Raw genomic sequence first — 22,301 nt, 5'->3', positions numbered from 1 at the left:
TCATAACAGACCTCTGTGAAAGTGAAACCTAAGCAGCGAATGGGCAAAAAACTGGGAGCCGGCTCTCACTCGATGCGAGCCGGCTCTTCTGATTCACTACAAAGAGCCGGCTCTCAGAGCCGATGCTTGTGCGCATGACCCATCACTACTGGAGACTTTCTTCAGCAAAGATGGCTGACAAAAATACTAGGATGGAAGCAAATTTAAGTAATTATAATGTCATAACTAATCATGCAAAAAATGTACAGTTGAGAAGGATATGTTAGTTAATGTAGAGACAAAAGATTATGCATATTTAGCAAGCTAGCTGACTAGCTAACATTAGCCAGCTAGCTGGCTAGCTTTATTGGCGTTGTGACATGAGTATGAAATTGTAATTCTGGTTGTTTAATGTTTTAGGGACTCCTGCAACAACCAGCAAACCAGGCTGTCCTCTTGTGAAACAGTGGATGTAAAGAATCTAGCTAGCTAAAGCATTTACTGCAAATTGAATGTACAATTTTGTAAGCTTGCCTTGCTGATATTTGCTATGCAATGCAGCTGAAGTAACGTAGTAAGGTAATTATTTTCTTGCTTATTGTGCAGTGGAGGATAAAAATACCTGTATGCCTATGGATGTGTAGCTAGCTATGTAGCCGATCTGTGTATGGACTCTAAAACTTTGGTATACATATTAGTTCAGAACCTAGCTATGAACCTCAGCTATCAGAGCAGGTTGTATCAACTTCAAAACAGTATGAATTACATTAATGAAGCCTATGGATTAGTAGAATATAATATAATGTTGTGCCAAGGATGCAATCGTATATACATGTAGTTATTACCATGCATGAGATCCCCACATTGTAGCCTGTACATTGAATATAGGGCGGCAGGTAGCTTAGTGGGTAAGAGCGTTGTGCCAGTAACCGAAAGGTCGCTGGTTCTAATCCCCGAGCCGACTAGGTGAAAAATCTGTCGATGTGCCCTTAAGCAAGGCACTTAACCCTAATTGCTCCTGTAAGTCGCTCTGGATAAGAGCGTCTGCTAAATGACTAAAATGTAATGTAAATGTATATTCACTGATCATGTACTCTACCTTGGCAAATAAAGGTGCAGTTCAGGTATGAATGTCTGTGAGATATTCTTTTTCAGTCATATCCAATACCAGGAGTATTAAACTCCATTCTTTTAATTAACACTTTGTCTGCATGTATGTATTACAATTATACACTTCAACAGTGTTTACCAATCCTGGTACTGGAATCTAAAACAAAAATCCAGAAAATCACATTGTATGATTTTAAAGTAATTAATTTGCATTTTATTGCATGACATAAGTATTTGATACATCAGCAAAGCAGAACTTAATATTTGGTACAGATACCTTTGTTTGCAATTACAGAGATCATACGTTTCCTGTAGGTCTTGACCAGGTTTGCACACACTGCAGCAGGGATTTTGGCCCACTCCTCCATACAGACCTTCTCCAGATCCTTCAGGTTTCGGGGCTGTCACTGGGCAATACAGACTTTCAGCTCCCTCCAAAGATGTTCTATTGGGTTCAGGTCTGGAGACTGGCTAGGTGGCAGGGCTTGCAAACTATTACAGACAACAAAGGGAAGCACTGCCGCGAGCTGCCCAGTGACACGAGCCTACCAGACGAGCTAAATCACTTCAATGCTCGCTTCGAGGCAAGCAACACTGAAGCATGCATGAGAGCATCAGCTGTTCCGGATGACTATGTGATCACGCTCACCGTAGCCGATGTGAGTAAGACTTTTAAGCAGGTCAACATTCATAAGGCCGCAGGGCCAGACGGATTACCAGGACGCGTACTCCGAGCATGCGCTGACCAACTGGCAAGTGTCTTCACTGACATTTTCAACATGTCCCTGACTGAGTCTGTAATACGAACATGTTTCAAGCAGACCACCATAGTCACTGTGCCCCAGAACACTAAAATAACCTGCCTAAATGACTACCGACCCACAGCACTCACGTCTGTAGCCATGAAGTGCTTTGAAAGGCTGGTCATGGCACACATCAACAACATTATCCCAGAAACCTTAGACCCACTCCAATTTGCATACCACCCCAATAGATCCACAGATGATGCAATCTCTATTGCACTCCACACTGCCCTTTCCCACCTGGACAAGAGGAACACCTACGTGAGAATGCTATTCATTGACTACAGCTCAGCGTTTAACACCATAGTGCCCTCAAAGCTCATCACTAAGCTAAGGACCCTGGGACTAAACACCGCCCTCTGCAACTGTATCCTGGACTTCCTGACGGGCCGCCCCCAGGTGGTAAGGGTAGGTAACAACACATCTGCCTCACTGATCCTCAACACGGGGGCCCCTCAGGGGTGCGTGCTCAGTCCCCTCCTGTACTCCCTGTTCACCCATGACTGCATGGCCAGGCACGACTCCAACACCATCATTAAGTTTGCCGATGATACAACAGTGGTAGGCCTGATCACCGACAACGATGAGACAGCCTATAGGGAGCAGGTCAGAGACCTGGCCGTGTGGTGCCAGGATAACAACCGCTCCCTCAACGTGATCAAGAAAAGGAGATGATTGTGGACTACAGGAAAAAAAAAAGAGGACTGAGCACGCCCCCATTCTCATCGATGGGGCTGTAGTGGAACAGGTTGAGAGCTTCAAGTTCCTTGGTGTCCACATCACCAACAAACTATCATGGTCCAAACACACCAAGACAGTCGTGAAGAGGGCACGACAAAGCCTATTCCCCCTCAGGAGACTGAAAAGATTTGGCATGGGTCCTCAGATCCTCAAAAAGTTATACAGCTGCACCATCGAGAGCATCCTGACTGGTTGCATCACTGCCTGGTATGGCAACTGCTCTGCCTCCAACCGCAAGGCACTACAGAGGGTAGTGCGTACGGCCTAGTACATCACTGGGGCCAAACTTCCTGCCATCCAGGACCTCTATACCAGGCGATGTCAGAAGAAGACCCTAAAAATTGTCAAAGACTCCAGCCACCCTAGTCATAAGCTGTTCTCTCTGCCTCCGCATGGCAAGCGGTACCGGAGCGCCAGGTCTAGGTCCAAAAGGATTCTTAACAGCTTCTACCCCCAAGCCATAAGACTCCTGAACAGCTAATCATTGCTACCCAGATTATTTTGTATGATTTGATCTAACCAGAATTGTCATTACAAAAGTTACATTTTTGGCAAGCAATTATTATTTTAGCAATCAATTATTGTGATTCATCCTACATTATCCCTAACATCTTTACTCCCTAGCAACAGTTGTGGGAAACATACACATTCAACCCCTTTCCCCCACAAACAACCATAAACTCAGATGCTCAACAGTTGTTCCATCCCAGAGCCCAACTCAAGAAAGGACATGATTTACGAATGTATATACAGCTGTTTGAGAAGGCATGCAAAATTTAGCAAAAACTGGCAAAAATGGGGAGATTTCATTAACCATTGTCAAATCCTAGATGATGGAGATCAAATACACACCCTTCCCCTGAAATACACACACACTGCCACTACCTGGGTGGGGGCACCCCACCGGAATCCCCACTGGCTAGGTACAAAGTCGTCAAGGTTCTCATTTGCAGCTTTGAGAATTTCCTTGTATATTATGCTCTCCCATCAGGGGGATTTGGCTTTGTAGGACCAACCCTGCCAGGCAGGCTCAGAATCTTGAGGGGGCAGTGCTTCTTTAGTAGGTCTCTGACCGCATTAATCTTTCTGATTTGTCTGCGTATAGGCTACTTACAGTTGGCCCACAAAACAGATAAGGACTTTTCCTTACTGTATGGGTCGCTCAGGTGGGTGTATAGGGTTGGGGACCATTCCATCATGATAGCACAATAAATAAACAAACTATATTTATAATTTATTTTAAAATGTATATCCCATATCTGCACAAAATTGAAAGCTCTCTCACAACCCCTGCTCACAAACACTCATGGGCTCTGGGATTTGCAACCATTATCCTTTTTCACTCACTTAACTCCACACTTTTCCAAACACAAAAACACACACCCCACCTTCCATCACAATACATCCGCACATACCCACATACTGTGCCTTCTGTGTCCTCTGTTTGCTGTGTTTTTATCTCTACTATGTTGAGTACTTTTGTGTTCCAGTACCTTATATTTGAAGATGTATTATTTAGCTAATTATCCTTTCTTCTAATGCTGTCTTATCAATTCATGAAATTCTATAAATGGAAAGTCTAATACTAATTATTTTCCAACATTCCCTATCTAGAATGGTGTAGTGTAGTTATTTCTTTAACAATTGTTGTATTTTATTGCTTTTCTATATAATAAAATATTACAATCCCTACCATGGCTAGTATTGGGTGTCCCATTATTCGACTCCTCTTTGGGAACTTTGTAATATTTAGAATAGCCATTGAGTAGTCTGTGTCTCAGAACATTTGGTTATCAATACACAGTTTATCGACTACGAGAGCTACACGTTTCCTTTTTAATCTATTCTCCTTGAAGATTGGGTACAGAATTTTGCGCCGTTCTGCGATTTCCTTCAGGAACTGATAATTTATGCCTAATTTAGTGCCAGCAAGTCTTTTACCCAGGCTTTTAACCATTATTTTATCTTTAAAGAAAGCACATTTGGCAACGATTGGGCACTCATATCTCTGTCCTCTCTGTCCCAAACGGTGTACACGTTCGAGTTGGATTTTGTCGACAGCTTCGCGTGGGATCTGAAGCCCTTAAAGAGGAACTCCCTCACTACACCCTCAGGAACTTCTCCTTCTTTCTCTTGGATACCAGTAAGTACCAGATTTTCTCTCATAGATCTAGTCTGTATGTCAAGTAAGGCTTCTCTCAGAAAGATGTTCTCCTTTTTAAGTTAATTAACGTCCATTTCAATCTTATTGACTGTCCCTTTCAGCTTGTTTATTTCTTTCTCTATTGTCACAGCTTTTTCGTCACTCATCTCGAGGCTCGCCTTCAACTCCTTTATATCTTTATTGACTAATTCAAGTATGCCCAGTTTGTCATTTATCGATTTTAACAGATCGGTTTCCACCCTTACCATTCCCAGTGGTGAAAAGCTTAAGTCGTCTGTGTCCGTCGAGGAGTCGCGTTTTCTTTTGGAGACTGGTTCTCTTTGTTTACTCTCCATTTGGGTGTTGCTTGTTTTCGTAATATTTGTTGATACATTTCTCTAGCCTTATGATTTGTTTTGTGTTGTTATCCAGATTGAAGGTTATTACCCACCAGTATGTGAAGTGCTAATATTTAGTCAAATTTACAGATATTGAATATTACGTTTTTATCTTGAGGTGATCTGCACTGCTGTGTTCAGTCTGCCATCTTGATTTATTTTGCTGAACCAATGTGTTTCTTCTTGATTGTGAATGTATTTGACTCTTGCAGTCAGGAATGAAAAAAGTTTTATTTCCAAATCCACTGTCATATATTCATGAAAATTCACAAGAGCCAGGGAATGTCCTCTGGTCATATTGAAGAAAGGGTGTGGGTCCAGTCATTACCATCCTATGTTTTTGCATATCAGATACTCCTCTCTGATTGCTGCTGAGTTATATTTGTTTATGTTGTCCATTTAAGCTATCAAACACACAGGTGTGCAGTGCAGGCAAGGCAGGCAGTGATTTGGATCAAGGATTAAGTTGGACACAACAACACAGAGGAACACTACAGTATATAAATCCAGGTATGAAATAATTTTTTCACAATCAATTCATTTCATGGATTTCTTAACATGTATTTACAATATAATAATTTTTCTTAATACTGTAATTACATACATTCTTTAATATTAAAATCTCACTGTACATGGTTATCCAGTCTTGCGAATACGAGGCCATTAAAGCTCAGTTGTCCAAACTAAGTCCAGTGAAGATATGAACTCTTCCTACCACTCCTCTGTCATCTCTGACTATGAGGCACACACTGTATCCATGACGATTGCTGCCCAAGCAATCAACCTCATCCTGTTTCTTCCCACCAATGTCTACGGCCTGTGGCTGATCGTGACTGGAACGGGAGGGAAGATGGCCTCAGAGTTCTTCGCTCTCAACCCGACCGTGTCTGAGATGCTCTTCTGCCATCCTCATCTTTCTCAGCTTTCACGCCCCTACAACTGAAGTTATGATTCCTGTTTCATAACTGTATATGTTTTGAACGCTACCTGGCAGTGGTCCACCCTGTGGTCTTCCTGAAGTACAAACCCCTGAGATACAAGGTGGCATGTTCTGGGTTAGTCTGGTTGGTTGTGATTGGTGCCTGTTTGTTTCTTGTGCTTTATGGGAGGTGTACATTGAGCCTGAAACACGCCTCGAATCCAAGATGGACCGAACTGAGTACGCCGGAGCCCCCTCGATGTCTAGTGGGGGTGGAGGAGCCTCTCGTACCTCATTCTCCTGGAGTGGACCAGCTACCACCGGCCTGAGGAGAGACACATGGAACGAGGGGTTAATGCGGTAATTAATGGGCAGTTATAACCTATAACATACCTCGTTCAATCTCCTCAGGACTTTAAATGGCCCCACAAACCGCCGACCCAGCTTCCGGCAGGGCAGGCGAAGGGGCAGGTTTCGGGTCGAGAGCCAGACCCGATCTCCCGGTGCATACACCGGAGCCTCACTGCGGTGGCGATCGGTGCTTGCCTTTTGCCGCCTGATAGATTCTAGATTCTAGAGGTGAACTGGGGACCCCAATCAGACACTATATCCTCAGGCACCCCGTAGTGCCGGAAGACGTGAGTAAACAGGGCGTCGGCAGTTTGTAGGGCTGTAGGGAGACCTGGCATAGGAATGAGACGGCAGGCCTTAGAAAACCGATCCACAACGACCAAGATCGTAGTGTTCCCCTGGGAGGGGGGAAGGTCCGTGACAAAATCCACCGATAGGTGAGACCACGGCCGTTGTGGAACGGGTAGGGGTTGTAACTTCCCTCTGGGCAGGTGTCTAGGCGCCTTACACTGGGCGCACACCGAGCAGGAGGAAACGTAAACCCTCACGTCCCTAGCTAAAGTGGGCCACCAGTACTTCCCACTAAGGCAGTGCACTGTCCGACCAATACCAGGATGACCAGAGGAGGATGACGTGTGAGCCCAATGTATCAGTCGATCACGAACCTCGAGCGGCAAGTACTTCCGTCCCTCTGGACACTGTGGGGGAGTAGGGTCGGCACGTAACGTCCGCTCGATGTCCGCATCGACCTCCCACACCACCGGTGCCACCAGACAAGACTCCGGAAGTATGGGAGTGGGCTCAATGGACCTCTCCTCTGTGTCATATCGTCGGGACAGGGCGTCTGCCTTAGCGTTCTGTGACCCTGGTCTATAGGTAAGCTTAACTACAAATCGGGTAAGAAACATGGCCCACCTAGCCTGACGAGGGTTCAGTCTCCTCGCTGCCCGGATGTACTCCAGGTTACGATGGTCAGTCAGAATGAGAAAAGGGTGTTTAGCCCCCTCAAGCCAATGCCTCCACACCTTCAGGGCTTGAACAACCGCTAGCAGCTCCCTGTCCCCCAAGTCATAATTGCGCTCCGCCGGACTGAGCTTCTTAAAATAGAAAGCACAGGGGCTGAGTTTTGGTGGCGTACCCGAGCGCTGAGACAGTATAGCACCGATCCCCGCCTCGGACGCATCCACCTCAACTTGGAACGCCAAAGAGGGATCCGGATGTGCCAGCACCGGAGCCGAGGTGAACAGGTCCTTCAGATGTCTAAACGCCCTGTCCGCCTCAGCCGACCACTGCAGACGCACCGGGCCCCCCTTTAGCAGGGAGGTGATGGGAGCTGCTACCTGTCCAAAGCCCAGTTAAACCTCCGGTAGTAATTGGCAAAACCCAAGAACCGCTGCACCTCCTTCACCGTGGTGGGAGTCTGCCAATTACGCACGGCTGAAACGCGGTCAATCTCCATCTCCACCCCTGATGCGGACAACCGATGTCCCAGGAAGGAGATGAACTCCTGGAAGAACAGACATTTCTCCGCCTTCGCATACAGGTCATGCTCCAACAGTCTACCAAGCACCCGACGCACCAGGGACACATGCTCGGCTCGTGTAGCGGAGTATATTAGAATGTCATCAATATACACCACTACACCCTGTCCATGCAAATTCCGGAAAATCTCGTCCACAAACGATTGGAAGACGACTGAAGGAGCATTCATTAAACTGTATGGCATGACGAGTTACTCATAGTGACCCGAGGTGGTACTGAATGCTGTCTTCCACTCATCTCCCTCCCTAATGCGCACCAGGTTGTACGCGCTCCTGAGATCCAATTTTGTGAAGAATCGCGCCCTGTGTAATGACTCCGTCATACTAGCAATCAGAGGGAGAGGATAGCTGTATTTGATTGTAATCTGATTGAGACCACGGTAATCAATACACGGGCGTAAACCCCCATCCTTCTTCTTCACAAAAAAGAAACTCGAGGACGCAGGGGAAGTGGACGATCGTATGTATCCCTGTCTCAGAGATTCGGTGACGTATGTCTCCATAGCCGCCGTCTCCTCCTGAGACAGAGGATACACATGACTACGAGGAAGCGCAGCGCCTACCTGGAGGTGTATCGCACAATCCCCCTGTCGATGAGGTGGTAATTGAGTCGCCTTCTTTTTACAGAAGGCGAGTGCCAAATCGGCATACTCAGGAGGTATGTGCATGGTGGGAACTTGGTTCGGGCTTTCCACTGTCGTTGCCCCTACGGAAACACCTACACACCGCCCGACACACTGATCAGACCATCCCTTGAGAGCACTCTGTTGCCATGAAATGTTGGGGTCATGAGATGTTAACCAGGGAAGCCCCAACACCACGGGAAACGCAGGAGAATCAATCAAATATAACCGTATAATCTCCTCATGGCCCTCCTGCGTCTTCATTACATTTTTCATTTACATTTTAGTCATTTAGCAGACGCTCTTATCCAGAGCGACTTACAGGAGCAATTAGGGTTAAGTGCCTTGCTCAAGGGCACATTTACGTCATTTAGCAGACGCTCTTATCCAGAGCGACTTACAAATTGGTGCATTCACCCTATAGCCAGTGGGATAACCACTTTACAATTATTATTATTATTTATTTATTTATTTTATTTTATTATTATTATTATTTTTTTTTTTGGGGGGGGGGTAGAAGGATTACTTTATCCTATCCCAGGTGTTCCTTAAAGAGGTGGGGTTTCAAATGTCTCCGGAAGGTGGTGAGTGACTCCGCTGTCCTGGCGTCGTGAGGGAGCTTGTTCCACCATTGGGGTGCCAGAGCAGCGAACAGTTTTGACTGGGCTGAGCGGGAACTATGCTTCCGCAGAGGAAGGGGAGCCAGCAGGCCAGAGGTGGATGAACGCAATGCCCTCGTTTGGGTGTAGGGACTGATCAGAGCCTGAAGGTACGGAGGTGCCGTTCCCCTCACTGCTCCATAGGCAAGCACCATGGTCTTGTAACGGATGCGAGCTTCAACTGGAAGCCAGTGGAGTGTGCGGAGGAGGGGGGTGACGTGAGAGAACTTGGGAAGGTTGAACACCAGACGGGCTGCGGCATTCTGGATGAGTTGTAGGGGTTTAATGGCACAGGCAGGGAGCCCAGCCAACAGCGAGTTGCAGTAATCCAGACGGGAGATGACAAGTGCCTGGATTAGGACCTGTGTCGCTTCCTGTGTAAGGCAGGGTCGTACTCTCCGAATGTTGTAGAGCATGAACCTGCAGGATCGGGTCACCGCCTTGATGTTAGCGGAGAACGACAGGGTGTTGTCCAGGGTCACGCCAAGGCTCTTCGCACTCTGGGAGGAGGACACAACGGAGTTGTCAACCGTGATGGCGAGATCATGGAACGGGCAGTCCTTCCCCGGGAGGAAGAGCAGCTCCGTCTTGCCAGGGTTCAGCTTGAGGTGGTGATCCGTCATATGGCGGCCAGACATGCAGAGATGCGATTCGCCACCTGGTTATCAGAAGGGGGAAAGGAGAAGATTAGTTGTGTATCGTCAGCGTAGCAATGATAGGAGAGGCCATGTGAGGATATGACAGAGCCAAGTGACTTGGTGTATAGGGAGAAAAGGAGAGGGCCTAGAACTGAGCCCTGGGGGACACCAGTGGTGAGAGCACGTGGTGCGGAGACAGCTTCTCGCCACGCCACTTGGTAGGAGCGACCGGTCAGGTAGGATGCAATCCAGGAGTGAGCCGCGCCGGAGATGCCCAGCTCGGAGAGGGTGGAGAGGAGGATCTGATGGTTCACAGTATCAAAGGCAGCAGACAGGTCTAGAAGGACAAGAGCAGAGGAGAGAGAGTTAGCTTTAGCAGTGCGGAGAGCCTCCGTGACACAGAGAAGAGCAGTCTCAGTTGAATGACCAGTCCTGAAACCTGACTGGTTTGGATCAAGAAGGTCATTCTGAGAGAGATAGCAAGAGAGTTGGCTAAAGACGGCACGCTCAATAGTTTTGGAAAGAAAAGAAAGAAGGGATACTTGTCTGTAGTTGTTGACATCAGTGGGATCGAGTGTTGGTTTTTTGAGAAGGGGTGCAACTCTCGCTCTCTTGAAGACGGAAGGGACATGGCCAGCGGTCAAGGATGAGTTGATCAGCGAGGTGAGGTAGGGGAGAAGGTCACCGGAGATGGTCTGGAGAAGAGAGGAGGGGATGGGGTCAAGCGGGCAGGTTGTTGGGCAGCCTGCAGTCACTAGTCGCAAGATTTTATCTGGAGAGAGAGGGGGGGGGGGGGATTCAGCAGTGAGGAGAATGTGGCAAAGAGCTTCCTAGGGCTAGAGGCAGATGCTTGGAATTTAGAGTGGTAGAAAGTGGCCTTAGCAGCAGAAACAGATGAAGAAAATGTAGAGAGGAGGGAGTGAAAAGATGCCAGGTCGGCAGGGAGTTTAGTTTTCTTCCATTTCCGCTCAGCTGCCCGGAGCTCTGTTCTGTGAGCTCGCAATGAGTCATCAAGCCACGGAGCTGGAGGGGAGGACCGAGCCGGCCGGGAGGATAGGGGACACAGGGAGTCAAAGGATGCAGAAAGGGAGAGAGGAGGGTTGAGGAGGCAGAATCAGGAGATTGGAGGGAGAAGGATTGAGCAGAGGGAAGAGATGATAGGATGGAAGAGGAGAGAGTAGTGGGAGAGAGAGAGCGAAGGTTGCGGCGGCGCGTTACCATCTGTGTAGGGGCAGAGTGAGTAGTGTTGGAGGAGAGCGAGAGAGAAAAGGATACAAAGTAGTGGTCGGAGACATGGAGGGGAGTTGCAGTGAGATTAGTAGAAGAGCAACATCTAGTAAAGATGAAGTCAAGCGTATTGCCTGCCTTGTGAGTAGGTGGGGATGGTGAGAGGGTGAGGTCAAAAGAGGAGAGGAGTGGAAAGAAGGAGGCAGAGAGAAATGAGTCAAATGTAGACGTAGGGAGGTTGAAATCCCCCAAAACTGTGAAGGGTGAGCCATCTTCAGGAAAGGAACTTATCAAGGCGTCAAGCTCATTGATGAACTCTCCAAGGGAACCTGGAGGGCGATAGATGACAAGGATATTAAGCTTTAATGGGCTAGTGACTGTGACAGCGTGGAATTCAAATGAGGAGATAGACAGATGGGTTAGGGGAAAAATTGAGAATGACCACTTGGGAGAGATGAGGATTCCTGTGCCACCACCCCTCTGACCAGATGCTCTCGGGGTATGCGAGAACACATGGTCAGACGAGGAGAGAGCAGTAGGAGTAGCAGTGTTTTCAGTGGTAATCCATGTTTCCGTCAGCGCCAGGAAGTCGAGGGACTGGAGGGTAGCATAGGCTGGGATGAAGTCAGCCTTGTTGGCAGCAGAACGGCAGTTCCAGAGGCTGCCTGAGACCTGGAACTCCAGGAGTGTGGTGCGTGCAGGGACCACCAGGTTAGAGAGGCAGCAGCCACGCGGTGTGAGGCGTTTGTGTAGCCTGTGCGGAGAGGAGAGAACAGGGATAGGCAGAGGCATAGTTGACAGGCTGCAGCAGATGGCTACAATAATGCAGAGGAGATCGGAATGAAATGAACTAAACATCTGGGAAAGGAGAGAGCAGGCCTCCCTCACCAAAAAAAAATATATAACTCTCCCAACTTCCACCTCAGAAACTATAATTGTTTCACTGAACCACCCGAATAAAACTCTCCCAACTTCCACTTTAGAAATTAGAATTGTTGTAAACTACAGCAGACTGTTATCAGTAGCTGTAATTAAGTACAGCAGCTACCAACCACCTAACGTTAATGCCTCGGATAATGAGGTTAGAAAAACAGCTGAATGGTGGCAGCTAGCTGGCTCAATCACAGGTACTCTTAAGCATGAAATAACATTGGAAACAACTAACCACAGTTGCTAAAAGTTACCAGTAGCTACCCGCTAGCTAGCTAGCTAGCTTTGTTGGTCCAAGTAGTGGGTAAGCTAGCCTCGTGCTTCGCCGGGGTCCGCCGAATACAATACTTACCTACAATAATTACCTACAATAACCTACAATAACTACCTGAGTAAGCTACCTATAATACCAAACTACAATACCTACCTACAATCTAAATACATGGTTTAAGCTTTACTCAACACCATATAAGAAGCCAAGCTTACCTTTCATAACGCAGCAATGATTAAACGTTGGGTAGCTAGCACAAAGATATTGTATTTAGCTACTACAGTACAGCCAGCTGGTAGTGTTGGCTAGCTAGCAATGGCTGCTGTGTTGACTTTGTTTGAAAAACGGCGTCGCTGCGAACGAATGTAGCTGGCTAAAAGGATATTGTTTTTAGTTGCTACCGTTGCTAATAGCTACTCGCCAGCTAATCCAGGAGGTGAGTTAGCTAGCTAGCTTCGTGCTACACCCGGCACCGGCACTCCCTAATCAATCCCGACCTCAAAGGGCGGCTATCTAGGGCATGGATGGGGAAGGGCACATCAACTGGTACAATAGGAATCCCTAACTTATACGTGAACCGGCGATCGATAAAATTCCCAGCTGCGCCTGAATCTACTAGCGCCTTATGCTGGGAGTGAGGAGAAACCTCGGGAAACACAACTTTAATACACATAAGTGCAACAGAGAGCTCTGGGTGAGTTGGGTGCTTACTCACCTGGAATGACTCATCAGTGCGCTGCCTACTGCCTCGATTCCTAGGAGACCCTCCCCAGCACCGACCCGCAGTGTGTCCTCTGCGGCCACAGTTGGTGCAGGGGACGGCCTCTCTCCTGGTCTCTCTCCTGGTCTCCCTAGCACCAGCACCCCCGAGCTCCATAGGGCTCGGCTCGGAAGTGCTGGGGGATGGAATGGACGGCCCCGACTCCGGACGTCCGCGGGGTAGCCAACAGGGTATCTAGGCGAATCGACATGTCCACCAGCTGATCGAAGCTTAGGTTGGTGTCCCTGCAGGACAATTCCCGACGCACGTCCTCCCTCAGGCTACACCTGTAGTGGTCGATGAGGGCCCTCTCATTCCATCCCGCGTTGGCAGCCTGAGTCCGGAAGTCCAGTGCGAACTCCTGCACGCTCCTCTTCCCCTGTCTGAGGTGGAACAGACGCTCACCCGCCGCCTTCCCCTCTGGGGGATGATCGAACACCGCCCTGAAGTGGCGGGTGAACTCCGCATAGTTGACTGTAGCGGCGTCTATTCCCCCCCACTCGGCGTTGGCCCACTCCAGCGCCTTGCTGGACAGACAGGAGATGAGGGCGGACACGCTCTCGTATCCCGAGGGCACCGGGTGGATTGTTGCCAGGTAGAGTTCCACTTGGAGCAGGAAACCCTGACACCCGGCCGCTGTGCCATCATAAGCCCTCGGGAGCGAGAGCCGAATCCCACTGGACCCCGGAGGTGAAGCGATGGGTATAGCTGATGGTGGTGGTATCGTCGGAGGAGGTGTGGGCAAACCTCCTCTTTCCCATCGCTCCATGGTGTTCACCACCCGTTCCATGGCGGTGCCGAGAGCCTGGATCATGGCCGCTTGTTGTGCTGCGCGCCTCCATTGATCCAGCTGGCACCGCCGCTCCTGCTGACTCCATGTCTAGGTGTGTGATTCTGTCACGCGACGTGTATGCGGTCAGCGAAGTCAAACGCAGGACACAGAGTTACTGAAACAACAAACCTCCAAACAGGGAGGAAAACACAATAACCCGTACACCAAAGCAACTGCCGGAATGACAAAGAACAATCACACACAATAACCAATGAGAGAAAGGGGGTAATATAGGGAATACAATACAACATAATGGGAAACAGGTGTAAACAATAAAGACCAAACAAGACAAACACCGAAACATCGATCGGCAGTAGCTAGTACTCCGGGGACGACGAACGCCGAAGCCTGCCCGAGCAAGGAGGAGGAGCAGCCTCGGCTGAATCCGTGACATTGACAAAGACACGATGGTCTTTAACTGTATTAGCCGAAGTCAGAAAACGAGATGATAAATTCCTTCGTGATACTCATGATAGGACATTGCAGAGAGATTAAGAGAGTTTGAGGGCTCTTGGTGAACAAATAAAAACATAAAAGATGAAATTCAATAATTACAGAATGCAAGGGTGGAAAAGGCAGACCTGGCCCACACCTGTGGGCTCTTTGTTCCCTCAATCTACCCTCACACTGAGTTGTGAAAGGCAGATCGGGTTTCAAGCATCTGGTCAGCACTGCCTGGCTTTGAGTCAACAGATTCTGACAGCGGTGACGAACAATGTCTTAGGCCAACCAGAACACAGGCTGTTAAAGGGAGTAAAGACAAACCTCCGGTGACAGTAATCACACATAAATCAGCATCTCCAAAACAGTTGGATGAATGGTCAAAGACTTTGAAGGATCCACGAGACGTGGGTATGAAGACGTGTGACCATTTAACGCGATATAACAAATTCTACAATCTACATCCTTATGATGGGTTACAGTTGTTAGTCTTTGTTATGCAGGCTACTTACGTCGCTTTGTCGATGGTGGCATCGCTTGTTCTCGACCAACATCTTACCATCAAGTGTCCACATGCTGTTCATACTCTTTTGACAATGAATTGAGCTGCACAGGTCACAGCTGCTCGTTGGAACAAGTGGTCAACTGTGTTGGAGGCTCCTAACATCATCATACAACGTGGCACACCATCTAATCCAGCTACTCTGATGCTTCCTCCAGATACCACATTACTTGAACACGACTGTTGTGAGTTGGATCAGCTCACTGATGGGCTTATTAAATGTTATCTATTGGAAAACCCTAGGTTTATCTTATACACAGACAGTTAAAGCATTGTGGAGGGGGGTGTGAGGAAGGCAGGCTGGGCAGTTACTACAATGGACAATGTGATAGTAACAGGCACTGTACCTGCAGGAACATCAGAGCTTGAACTATACACTACCTTTGTGTCTGTATTTAATAGTGAGATGGAGAGAAAATAGGCACATTCTACAAGGTTTAGAAAACGTGTGTATTACAAATTTACTTTTTTTACTTCTTTGGATGCTCAAATGCTTGTACTGAACTACAAACTTATCCTTCTGTTATGTTTTGTAGAGCAGAGAAAACTTTACATCCACACCGCATCAATGTAATATGTGAGGAGGCTACAGCTATCAACGAACGATCAAATGTCGGAAGACACCGTGATTAACCTTTTCATACACATTTCAGCCTCTTCACAATTCTGTAACTACCAGTAAACCTTGTATACAACTTGATAAATTACTGCTATTTCTTTTTAGCATACAAATATTTTTTGTTGTTGTTGATATTTATAGGATATTTGCATGGTATGTGGTCTTTGGGTGTAGCTACATAGGTTGGCAATGTGATATGCCACGAAGGTGTGTAGGTCACCAGTTATCCAGTTCAGGTTGGATGGCACCTTGTTCTCTTATATTAGCAGGGTCACAGAGTGAAATGTGTGTATTTAAATTCAGTTACACTTTATTTTACAGTGTCCCCTTGTTACTGTGTAATTATTTTATAAGTACAGTGTAACATTGTAATTACTTATTGTTACACTGTACTTACACTGTACTTAAAGGAAAGATTCACCCATTTTGAATGTTATATTGTTTTTGTGCATCTCTGAGCAATCTTGTATTGATTCCCGGGGTCAATTACATTCTTTATGTGTATCTGAGCTATTAATAAGAATATTAAAAGGTCTTCTTCCAGTGTTAGTGGGAAGCAGAGGTGGTTGGTGGGACGAAGATATAGGAGCATGGGCTCATTGTAATTGGTGGAATGGAATAAATGGAACGTTATCGAACAAATCAAACGTCCATTATTTATATTCCAGCCATTACAATGAGCCCGTCATCCTCCGATATCTTTCGACCACCAGCCAGGCAGAAATTCGTCCGGTATGATGTACCATTGCGATAAAGCCGCTCTCACAACACTGGAAGTTAATAGGAATACGACTTTTAGATCGCGAAAACGTCTAACATACATGTCCAATTTTAATACTGGCTGATATCATAACGCAGGAGGCTGTCTTCTCTCGAATGAGCCATTGATCATATTTTTGCGATATTTCTACCATGAGAAATGTTTTATTTAATAGAGGGTCCACCACATTTTTCCTTTCTGTCTGCCTCTTTAGTCCAGGGTGCATTGCATGGTGCCGTTGTGAATGTCAGACTCCACTCTGCGAGGCACATCGATCTGCAGGTTGAACATGGTGAGATTGTAGACTCCTAAATTGATAGTGCAGTGTGTTTAGGTGATTTTACAGCTAACTATCCACTTTGACGTTGGTATTATTGTGTGTAGCTACATTTGCTAGCTAGCCAGCCAATGGAGAGAGCATTGTATTGTGGCTTTTGTAGTAAACTAGAGCTGCAACAGATTTCCACAACAATTTTCACGTTGGTACCAACCTTATAATAACAAAAAAAGAAAAAATATGTTCACCAAAATATTGTTCTTACATTAACATTTTTGTCATTTAGCAGACACTTATCCAGAGCGACTTACAGTTAGTGCATTCATCTTAAGATCGCTAGGTGGGACAACCACATATCACAGGCATAGAAACTACATTTTTCCTCAATAAAGTAGCTATCAGTAGAGTCTGCTAAATGGGCACAGGATTTTATTTATTTATTGGTAGACAGAAAAGCAGAGCTGACAATGGAAAAGATGTACAGATGACATAGATACAAGACAGACTGAATCTTATGAGAGCAGATGTATTGCAGCCTATTGTTTAGCTGGACCTAAATGGCTTTTAAGAACAAAAGATGAATCATTTAAATAAGAAGAGTAGATAGAAGCCTTATCACTTTACATCTTACCAACCCTGATTATGAAAAGTGCGGACAGATATCTGTCAAACCACTATGCAGATCCCCAATATGTACCAGTTTTAAAAGGACATAAAAAACATCAAGCTTAGGACAAGGTCGTATTCATTAGGGCACACTGTAGCAAAACGTTTCAAAACTTTGCACAACGTCAAACAAAAAAGAGTGCTTCCTATTGGACATGTTCAGATAGTATCTCCCCATTTTGGACTGCAAGTCCTTTACATTCACATAACATGCCAATTATGTTCAATGTTGACTTTCTTTACATTACAGTTGATCAAAGATAGAAGACCTGTCCAAGAGTTGTGCAAAATTATCGTTCCAAAAAATCACCATATATACATTTAAGAAATGTATCATACAAAGTAACTCCACTTTAAACCAGAATATTAAGAGAGAGAGTGCCTGCTGGTGGCAATCATAACTTCAGACAGTAAGTTCATTGACCTCATTCTGGGTGTAGCGATCATGTGAACTCAATTACCTTTCCAGCATCTTATATTTCAGCAGGACACCCATGGCACAAGGGGGTGGCAGAAGTGCGCTTAACATCACCCCCTTTATCTATGGCTACTTCCCAAATGGCACCCTGTTCCCTATTTAGTGCCCTACTTTTGACCAAGGCCCATAGGAGGGCCCTGGTCAAAAGTAGTGCACTATGTAGGGAATAGGGTCCATTTGGGATGCACCTATGACTTTACTCCTAGTCACTCTAAATTGTACATTTGAGTAATTTAGCAGATGCTCTTATCCAGAGCGACTTACAGTAGTGTATGAAAAAAAAATGTATGCACTCACTAACTGTAAGTCGCTCTGGATAAGAGCGTCTGCTAAATGACTAAAATCTCAAATGTAAAATGTAGTGAGTGCATACATTTTCTTCATACTGGTCCCCCATGGGGATCGAACCCACAACCCTGGCGTTGCAAATGCCAAATACCAATGTCAATATAAGCATGTGAAGTGGATAGTTAGCTGTAAAATCAACTAAACACACTGTACTCTACTAAAGTATTTCATTTTAATCGTCCTATTATCCAAAGCTTTCTACCAACACCTTGTCTCCCTAGCAATCTCAAGAGGCAACTATTCATAAAGGGTTAGTACATGTTAAGGTTATGTGATTCCAGCTAAAAGAAAGACAAAATGACAGCAGTCTAGTTTCCTACAAACATGTATGGTGCTCTAATTGGCAGGGAAATTAAAATGTTTTTGTTTTACAGGATGGTAAAAATGCAAAACAAATTGCAAAGTTAAAACAAGGAATAGATGGCACAGGAAGTTTAAATCAAATGGTAGGATTCAGCACAATTAAACAACAACATTCTGCAGTATTTTACAGGGATGTATAAAGTACTGTAATTACAGAAAAGCACAGCAATGGCAACATCAATTCCAGACGTAACTAAACCGTGTACACACACCTATAGTTATCTTACTATGTGTATACAGGAAAAGTTTCACAAGAAGTATGTGTGTGTTTCCTGCTGGGTAGTGTGGAGGACAAATGTATAGTCTGGAGGGACAGCCTTGAATTGTACATCTTGTCTCATACAATCATTGGTTCCTGTTGGTGCTGGGTAGAGATATGAGGGGAAGACAGTCATGACCCCCTCCTCAGATCTTTTGGCAGAACGTCCAGAATATGTTCTATAAGTTAAGATAAGAGACGGTGCCAGACACATGCAGGAACCAACCCTATGAACCATGCCTATGTAGCTTGTCTGTGTAAGCAGTATATAAGATAATTAAATGGGACTGCCCCAGCAGAGCTCACTTCAGACCGGTACTTTATTTATCTAAGTTTGACTGTGAACTCTCCAGCTTGCTGTTAATAAAGAATGATTAATTTAAGATTGACTGCAGGTGTCCCTGGTGGTAATTTCCACAACAATCTGGCAATGATTGATTCTGCCTGCGGAGCTTTCCAGTGAGGGTCTGCGAGGAAAACCAGTGGCGCATTTTATGAAGCGTGAGGGAAATTCCCGTCTGACCAAAAGATGACGAGGACCCGCCCAGACCAGACCCTTACTGTGAGCAGCCAAGGAGGAGACACATAATCCGCAAACAATTGAGGGACACGGCAACTAAATTTCTGTAAGTGAATTTAAATGAATTTGTATAAAAATATAAATAATAAAACCAATAAAACTAAACATAAAAAGGTACCACTAGTCTTCAGAAGAAGGCTAGAGCTAGTGTTATAGAGAAGACTAGAGCGAGGGCATGTAACGGTACCATGGGAACGCCCCGCTGACAGCTGTCTGTAGCAATTTATGAGAAGTGTCTACGTGGTCTGCAGCCACTGGTAATAGCACGAGGTGTTTTTGAGCATGTGGTGTTATTTTATATGTATAGGAAGATACATATGGTGCATAGGAAGTAACGACAAGAGAATCGTTGAAGATGCACATGGAGTAATAAAGGGAGATTACTGAGTGTGTTTGGGAATAGTACTAAGTGAATGTGGATGTGAGAGTTGTGTGAGTGTTGAAAGGACGATTGAAATGTGGATAATAAGAGATTGAAATGTGGATAATAAGCTCATTGAAATGTGGATAATAAGCTCATTGAAATGTAGATGATAAGATATATTATTACTATTAAGTACTGAGTGAATGAGAGCTGTCAGGGGACTAGCTCCGGTGTGAAAGAGGTGCATGTCTGAATGAATACCCCAACCAGTTCAGTGTGAGCTGAGTCTTTCGATCTATAATGTTATCTAGGGGTTCTGTCCACCACCGCCCGTCGATCTACAGGTAGTGAGCACTGACAGGTGTACCTCTCAGGCTGGCTGCGCTGTGATCGTTGCTGGTGGTGTGGATGTGAATACCTAAGAATAGAAGTGGCAAGACTATAGAGTCTATAGAAACTATAGAGACTATGGAGCCTGAAACTATGGAGACTCAAACTATTTGAGACTGTAGAGAATATGGAGACTGTAGAGAATATGGAGACTGTTGCGACTATAGAGACTATAGAGGAACCGTTTAAGTTATATAGGGATTCTGTATGTGATATGAAAGGAGAGAGTACCATTCCCGAAAATGCTGTTAAACAGAACACTAGTGTAAATATTTAAACCCCTGTATGAAGAGAACACTAGTGTAAAGGAGGAATGTGTGAAGAAGAGTATAATGAGTTACTAGAGATTTGATAAAGTAACAATGGAAAATAATAATAATAGCAGCTTGCACACCCACACATAGACGTACGTAGGTGGTGTAGAAAGTAGACAGAGTCGGAATCTGGCTCTGTTTCCCAGTCTATCCTGTCTCAGGTGCCAGACTTATTATGGACAGAGCACTCCATCTACAGTGGACTGATAGACAGTGCCAGCCCAGTTACAATACATGTTGATCCCAGAAAGTTCTCTCCCCTTCTGAATTGGCCGATGTATTTTTAATTTGTTGTACTTTTTACCTCTTTTTCTCCCTAATTTTGTGATATCCAATTGGCAGTTAGTTTTGTCCCATCGCTGCAACTCCCCTACAGACTCGGGAGAGACGAAGGTCGAGAGCCATGCGTCCTCCAAAACACGACCCTGCCAAGCCGCACTGCTTCTTGAGACACTGCTCGCTTAACCCGGAAGCCAGCTGCACCAATGTGTCGGAGGAAACACTGTACAACTGGCGACCGAAGTCAGCGTGCATGCACCCGGCCCGCCACAAGGAGTCGCTAGAGCGTGATGGGACAAGGACATCCCGGCCGGCAAAACCCTCCCCTAACCCGGACGACGCTGGGCCAATTGTGCGCCGCCTCATGGGGTCTCCTGGTCACGGCCGGCTGCGACACAGCCTGGGATCGAAACCCAGGTCTGTAGTGATGCCTCTAGCACTGCGATGCAGTGCCTTAGACCACTGCGCCACTCGGGAGTCCCCTGGCCGATGTATTTTATAAATTTGGCGCATTACATGTTAATCTTTAAATAATAGACATTTAATAAGTGTGAAGCAGAAAGTGAATATCCAACAGAAATTGGTAATAAATATATAGAGTAACATTGTTAGGGTAGACTAAAATGAAAACAATGCCTTCCAATATGTTTTTAAACCTTACAATAGGGGTAAAAGCAGAACAGAGTGATCCGTGTGTATTAGCAGTAGTGAAAATGTTTTTTCTACTGGAAAGAGTGAATGGTAATATTAGTGGCTTTCAGATAGCACTCTAATAATGCAATATCTTAGAAATTTGAAGAAGTAAATGTTTCAATACAAGGTCACATGACGAACAGAGGGATTGAGCCTTGGGACATTATATTAGAGGCTGCCATCTGGTGTTTGGGTTAGAGATAAGCTTCCTGGGGACAACTAGATAGGCCACCAGTACTCACTGAACTCAAACAGGCTGTAAGGGACACAGTGGGAAAATGTGGGGCAGAGGTATGAATAATTGAATAAGATACGTTTTTGACAATTTCCAATCATTATTTCTCAATTCGATAGTTTGAATATACCAGTGATTTAAGTAAGAAGGTAATGTCATCTAAAACAATAATCTGTTTCCATTACGTGGAACTGTGTCCAAAATTGAGGTAGATCCAAGTAAATGTTTTTAGTACCGAATATTGAGATGATAAGCCAGCACCAACTTTTTGAAGGACCTGGCAGATTTGTTAAACAACAGGTTTCATATTTTGGCTATTTGATGTCACAGTTACAGTCAGTGAGGAACATATGTCAGTGCAACAGGTCAAAATGATAAGATTACAAGAGATGGGCTCTGGGATTGTTTACTTTAGAAGGTGCCTATTCCGCTTGACGGGACACTGTTATCATCAGATGTCTGAAGTATGATTCTGTACAGTTGTGGTCAAAAGTTTTGAGAATGACACAAATATTAATTTTCACAAAGTCTGCTGCATCAGTTTTTATGATGGCAATTTGCATATACTCCAGAATGTTATGAAGAGTGATCAGATGAATTGCAATTAATTGCCATGAAAATGAACTTAATCGCCAAAAAACATTTCCACTGCATTTCAGCCCTGCCACAAAAGGACCAGCTGACATCATGTCAGTGATTCTCTCGTTAACACAGGTGAGAGTGTTGACGAGGACAAGGCTGGAGATCC

General features: G+C 45.5%; 1 protein-coding gene across 2 annotated transcripts in view; it reads right to left on the bottom strand.

Moving 5' to 3' along the window:
• Positions 1 to 6,044: 6,044 nt before the first annotated feature.
• Positions 6,045 to 22,301, bottom strand: part of LOC311132717 (kinesin light chain 1-like) — a 73,622-nt gene continuing 57,365 nt past the window's right edge. The window contains exon 16 of one of the 2 annotated variants that reach the window (XM_084165995.1): positions 6,045 to 6,418. In XM_084165995.1, the coding sequence (XP_084022121.1) occupies positions 6,386 to 6,418 (33 nt within the window). In that variant the 3' untranslated portion in view covers positions 6,045 to 6,385. Of the gene's footprint in view, positions 6,419 to 16,872; positions 18,804 to 22,301 lie in introns of those variants that run through there. The other variant, XR_014613530.1, reaches the window with a different exon arrangement.

The sequence above is a fragment of the Coregonus lavaretus genome (assembly GCF_964263955.1).
Source record: "Coregonus lavaretus genome assembly, chromosome: 1".
Lineage (NCBI taxonomy): Eukaryota > Metazoa > Chordata > Actinopteri > Salmoniformes > Salmonidae > Coregonus > Coregonus lavaretus.
Note: the sequence above shows the minus strand (reverse complement) of the source record. Positions and strands in the feature narration are given on the sequence as shown.